This window comes from Hordeum vulgare, chromosome 4H (assembly GCF_904849725.1).
Source record: "Hordeum vulgare subsp. vulgare chromosome 4H, MorexV3_pseudomolecules_assembly, whole genome shotgun sequence".
In the NCBI taxonomy this organism is placed as follows: domain Eukaryota; kingdom Viridiplantae; phylum Streptophyta; class Magnoliopsida; order Poales; family Poaceae; genus Hordeum; species Hordeum vulgare.
The window spans coordinates 122727860-122733614 of NC_058521.1; the positions used below are offsets into that span (position 1 = coordinate 122727860).

At 50.7% G+C, this 5755-nt stretch overlaps 1 protein-coding gene across 3 annotated transcripts; it reads right to left on the reverse strand.

The window, feature by feature from the left end:
• Window positions 1-544: 544 nt before the first annotated feature.
• Window positions 545-4636, reverse strand: LOC123448104 (zinc finger CCCH domain-containing protein 23-like). Of its 3 annotated transcripts, none has more exons than XM_045124874.1 (8): window positions 3877-4620; window positions 3621-3788; window positions 3223-3539; window positions 2864-3139; window positions 2527-2755; window positions 1447-1647; window positions 1193-1271; window positions 545-1079 (listed from the first exon to the last, which is right to left on the reverse strand). In XM_045124874.1, the coding sequence occupies exons 1-7, from the start codon at window positions 4491-4493 to the stop codon at window positions 1238-1240; spliced, it is 1842 nt and encodes a 613-aa protein (XP_044980809.1). In that variant the 5' UTR covers window positions 4494-4620; the 3' UTR covers window positions 545-1079; window positions 1193-1237. The 3 variants fall into 3 exon arrangements, 2 of the variants coding, with proteins under 2 accessions (XP_044980809.1, XP_044980810.1); XR_006631609.1 differs by having other exon boundaries at window positions 1156-1271; window positions 3877-4622; XM_045124875.1 differs by lacking the exon at window positions 1447-1647 and having other exon boundaries at window positions 3877-4636.
• Window positions 4637-5755: the final 1119 nt, after the last annotated feature.

Sequence of the window (5755 nt, forward strand, 5' to 3'; positions counted from 1 at the left end):
GGTCTTATATAATATATGTAAAAAGGGTCAACAGTGAAATCGTCAGGCTCAGGTAAAAATCCATTCGTTTGTCTCCTAGCAGTAGCATAGTAATACTACTACTAGAGTGGCGGTAGCTCGCTCAGGCCCTGTTCATCTACGGCGATCAAAACAAAGTGTACATGGACGGACGGACGGAGGGAGGAGACGGCGAAAAGATGTAGCAGCAGCGGGAGATGAGATGGATGGATAGATAGACAAGTGACTAGTGCATGGGCAAAAGGACACACACACGGTAATCTATCTGCACCCGTGACTGCCCCTGCCCTGTACTCCGCACCGTCCGGCCCCCCCCCCACCAAAAGCAGCAGCAGCAGCAGCAGCAGCAGCGCCCATCTTATCACTTTCCCCTCTCCGCGCCTGCATCTCTGGCTTTTGCTCCCCGTCCCTGCCTCTAGCTACGCTGAGATTGTTTGAGAATTTTATTGTACAGCAGATCAGATGTGATATTTGTTTCCCTCACTCGGGTAAAAGAACCGGATCACTAGCGGAACTCAAAGGATGGTTAATTTCAAAAGACTCATTTTGATGTCCACGACGCATCCATCATAGCATTAGTCACAAAGAGGCCACTGCTGCCAGGAGTCAAAGACTAGCCAAGCAGTGACGGTATAGTACTTCTGTCTGTCATCAGAGACTGGGATGAGATGAGATCCACACAAACAGAGGATTGACCGGACCTTCACGAAGCAACGCAGCCACAAGCCATGCATGACGGTTGGTTTCCACTTCTCACTTTCCCCTTGCTATATATGCTCGACTCCACTCGACTCTTGCAATGCAGGAACTAGTAATAATTAAAACGACGACTGGTGCTAGTACTATTTTATGCTACTCCATATACTATTAATGCCTAATGCTAAAGACAACCTAGGACTGTTTCCTTTCTTAATCTGTTGCTGTTGTTGCTGTTGAGTTGCTGCGCTGTCCCTCTCTCAACTCAAGATACACCTCCTACAATCTGTTAAACGCTTTCCTTTCCTTTTCTTTTTCCTACCACCACTCGATGGGGTCAGTCATCTCATCACACCACTCCCTCCCTGCATGCACAAACAAAGCCAATCAGGAAGGGTAATTTTACTTCTATTCTATAGAGTACTCCATACGTCCTTCTACCATGATTGAGCAAGTGACTGTTGCTGTTGACACTTACTCCCAGCACAGCGGAGAGGAGATGACACCCCTATCTTTGCTCTATTCACAGCCCAATTGCTCCCTGCCCAGACGACAATCTGAAGAACAAGAAAAACAAGCCAAAACAATTTATCATCTCACTCACATAACTCTAAAAATCTTCCCACAAAAATGTACAGTAATTCCTGAAGCAGGTAAAAAACTCAACAAATAACAGCATGAAGGGAAATGAATCGACTGGAGTGGTCTTCTTTTTAAAATAGGAGTAGTCACCTAGGCACTTGAGAGAAGCAGGAGCTGTAGAGAGGTTTAGCAGGCGGGAAAAGGGAAGAGGCCACCAGGTGGGGGCTGCTACTGTTGCTCATGCCGCCAGTGTGAGCTGTCTGCTGCTCAGCAGCAGCAGCAGCAATGGAGGCCTCCTTGGTGGGGAAAGCGAAGGGGCTACCAGGCAGGTTGTGCTTGGGCTCCATGCCACTACAATTCAAAAAACAAGAGACACACGCGCACACATCAATCAATTATGGAAATACACTATGGTAGAGCCCCACAAACAAAAGGCAATAGGAACTGTTTAGCCAGTTCATAATATGCTTGTCATTAGTTGGGGTGGCTAGTTTCTATTCTTCGAGTCTTATCTTCCCTTCTAGTAGTACTAGTACTATACTAATAGAAATATACTCCTAATCAAGAGAGCCTATGATTAGCACAACAAAAGCCTATACCTCGTCACCTTTTTGCAATGTCTTTTGGAAGCACTTTTTTTGTTAGGGTCAAAGAGAATGATATGATTAGCATATACTCCTACAGATGAAGAAAAGGTAATGGTTGTTGTTCTACTTACTGCAAGTTTAATTTCCAACAAAAATTACTATGTACTCTCTCCCTTCCAAAATAACTGTCTCGACTTTGTAGTAGCTCTAATACAAAGTTGTAATAAGCTTAAGACAGTTATTTTGAGACGGAGGAAGTACATGTTTGTCAGCCATGTCATTGTACAAATGCATTTCATCATTTGGGTGAATGCCCTCTATTTGTCCAGAATGCATTTTGTATAGTTCAAACTCCGGTTATACTTTTATGGACATACAACAACTTTGTTAATTTGGTGCCTAAATATGATAACATGTGTGCTGCATGAAGTAATTACCATTGTTGCACAGAATGCATATGATTATACTAAATTTTACAAGGATACATGTGGTTTATGAAAAGACAAGATTTTGAAGCTTTTCTAATAGGAAAATAACTATGCATTTCGAACATCCCGCGGCAGACATCCACCCAAGTGGTGAAAATCAATGTTGGCCCCATCTGATACTAATATCCACCCAAGGATTGCAGATATACTATTACCTTTCTTGGTATTCACAAACATTGGATGCAGCTGCTGCCCCAGGACCAGATTCCCTCCTCCCCTCTTCCCCAGAGTTGACTGGCTGCTTGGGACTGCCATTGCCATTGCCATTGCCACTGCCATTGCCATCACCACCCTCCTCCCGATACACCTGCTTCCCTTCTTTAGCAATCACACAAGCAGCAGCATATGTGCCCATGAAAAGACCACTGCTCAGCCTGTTGTTATCTGCAACAAGCAAGCTTGGAAGTCATGATGAGCTCTGAACGCTCAGCAACCAAATGTGCATTTGCAAAAAAGAAAAAATTGACATGTAATGCTTTTCAAGAACTGGACCTTGGATGGTGCTAATGGCGTCTTCAAGATGGACGCCACTGCCGTTCCCACTAAAGCAGACGCCATTGCCGTCGGACGGTGAGCCCACGGGGGAGCCCAGGAGGCCGTGCCCCCTGCCCTTGAGGTCAAGAAACTGCAGCCCCATGAGCCGGCGGCCCTGCAGCTCGATGGCATGCTGCAGCTCCGCCGCCTCCTGCTGCTGCTGCTGCTCCTCCAGGTTCCTCCTCAGAAACGCCGCCTCGTGGCCGGCCATGCTCCCGTACAGCATTCTCTGCCCTGGCAATGGCAGCACCAGCTCGTCAAACGCCATGCACAAATAATTGATGGTCAGCTAGACCTAGGAGGGTTCACATGCTCACCGATTTGCGGCTGCTGGAGGTCGAAGGGGTCCCTGGAGTCGAGCAGCCCGGCGGACGGCATCCCGCTGCCGACGGCGGCAAACTCGCGGTGGTGAGTAGAGAGACAGTGGCCGCCGCCGCCGCCGCCATGCCTGAACCTGTCGGGGACCTTGCCCTTCTCCTTGTATGGCTTGACAAGGACGCGCGCGTCGCAGACGAAGTGTGGGTTGCCCTTGGCGAGGACGAGCCGCACCGTCTCCGGGTAGACGAAGGAGACGAAGCCGAACATGCGCTTCGGCTGGTGCGGGATGCGCACGTCCTGTACCGGCCCGTACATGCTGCGCTCTCGCCCAAATGGTCGGTCGACATTAGAACAGAAGGGGGAGGTTTAGTACGCAACAATGGCGGCGTGTGCGCACCTGAAGTAGCTGGACACGTCCTCTTCGGTGAAGGTGGAGTCGGCGGGGAAAGTGAGGTAGATCTGGCGCGGGCCGTGGTTGATGGCGAGCTCGCCGCGGTCCATGCGGGGCGACCGAAGAGAGAACCTGTGCATGTCGTCGCCTCCGGCGAGCAGCATGTCCGACGCCCTGAAGCAGCAAGTATTAGTAATCTGGACGGCTGGACGGCTGAATGACAAGAGAAAATGGAAGCTTGTGAGGATTAAAAAGGTGCCACCTTTGGGACTCGCTCTGCTGCTGCTGCTGCTGCTGTTGTTGTAGGAGGAAGCCGAGGCCTTTGGGAGGCGATGGCGAGAAGGCGAAGGCGGGCGCCATCATCTGCGACCTAGCGGCGGCGACGGCCTTGGCGCGTATCACCGACATCTCCTGCTCGGCGACGTCCTCGGGCAGCCCGTGCAGGAAGCGGCAGTCGGAGCCGTTCTTGCAGAAGCCCCGGGCGAAGTACTGGCACAGCTTCCACCCGCCCTCGGCGTCGCTCAGCGAGAAGCTCCGGCGGTGATGAGCGCCGCTCGCCGGAGACCAGCACCCGTACTCCTCCTCGGGGTAGAACGCTTCGGATGCGGCGGCGAACGGGAGGCCGCCTTCGCCATCTCCTCCAGCCGCACCCGGCGCCATCCTCCATGCCGGCGCGGGCGGGGAGGGGGGCTTGCTGTAGGCCGCGAGGTCGGCGACGACGGACTGGAGGAGGTGCTCGGGGCCGAAGGCGAGGCGGATCATATCCTCCTCGCTCTTGTCCTGGGTGAGCAGCATGCCCATGATCTTGGAGGCGAGGTCCGCGTCGACGAGCCCCTGGACCCGTGCGAACACCACCTTGGTGGCCTCGTAGGCGTCCATTGCGCCGCTAGTCTCTCCCCGCGGCGGGCTTTGATTTCTGGGAGGGGGGGAGAGAGAGGAGCGGGGAATGTGAAAAGATTGGATTACAGGGGAGGGAAGACGAGGAGGAAGGGTGGGGGCGCAGCTGTAAGCGGCACAGTGAAATAAATAGCGCCGCTGGGTTGGGCTGCGTTATGTGGGCGAGGGAAAGTGGAGTGTCTTCTTCCCCCAAATCAGTTTTCCCTCCATCCATGGCCGATTCACGGCCTTTTTGATTCACACTATTTTGAAAACGCAGAAATGAAAGAAGTAGAGGGTTGAACATGTTCATTTGAACTCTATAGAATTAACAAAGAATGTTTGATGTCACGGACAAAACAAAACAATTGAAAAATAAAATTGAAGTGGATGTTAGATTTTCTATGGAATGCAGTATAAAAGATTTCATAGGAAAAAATCCTATGGGACCAATCATATGAATCAAATGATCAATGTAGGAAAAAAATCATATAGAATTCTTTTGAATCAAGGAAGCCCTCATGGTTTTCTTCCTCCGCAGTTTAGCTCGAGGGATGGTTATCACATTCAAATTTTGGCTTTGAGATGGTTGTATTGAGTTTCATTTTGGTACTCCCTCTGTTTCAATTTAGGTTGCCTATAAATTTTTTCGATATGGTCAAATGTGTTACGAATTAGTGTGATTAATGTTGTTTCTTGCATGAGTTGTCAAACTTGTCCCTCTCCATGTGCCGCTCCATGTCCTTAATACGCTTTCGGGTTTCACGCTAGTAATTACTTCTTTTGGAATTTTTGCTCGCCTTTGAATCCTACTCCTCCACGAGTGGCATCCACCTAACTCTAGCAGGAGCGAAACCCAATGGGTCGGTCCCAAGGCACGGAGTGCTTATGATTTAAAAGGCCATGGGCATTACCTTAGGCCATAGGGGGCGCAACATGACCCATGTTTCTAGCCTTCAATCAAGGTGGCACGCCCCCTCACATTAGCCCTAGGCCTTGCGAGCTTGCGAAGATCCATGAGGATCTTTGGTGGTGGAAAGGGCCAAAGAGAATGCAAGGTGTGTCATTGATGCGTCACTCCTCGGGCACGGGATCCGCGGCACCCACTCTACGAGCAATCGGTTTCGCTTGTCGGGGCGAAATAATGACGCATTGTTGCATCGCCGAGCGGACCGGCGCGGGGAACCGCGTCCCGCCATTAATCGCCACGCAATCACAAGCGCCCCTCGGGCCTATATAAGATAGAAGCACGTGGGGCTTCTCTC

Coding starts and splice junctions, on each gene's coding strand:
- LOC123448104 (XM_045124874.1), bottom strand. CDS start 4,493: ATGGACGCCTACGAGGCCACCAAGGTGGTGTTCGCACGGGTCCAGGGG. Junction 3,789..3,876: donor CAGCAGAGCGAGTCCCAAAG/GTGGCACCTTTT, acceptor TTGCTGCTTCAG/GGCGTCGGACATGCTGCTCG. Junction 1,648..2,526: donor GTTTGTGAATACCAAGAAAG/GTAATAGTATAT, acceptor TTTGAATTGTAG/TGGCATGGAGCCCAAGCACA.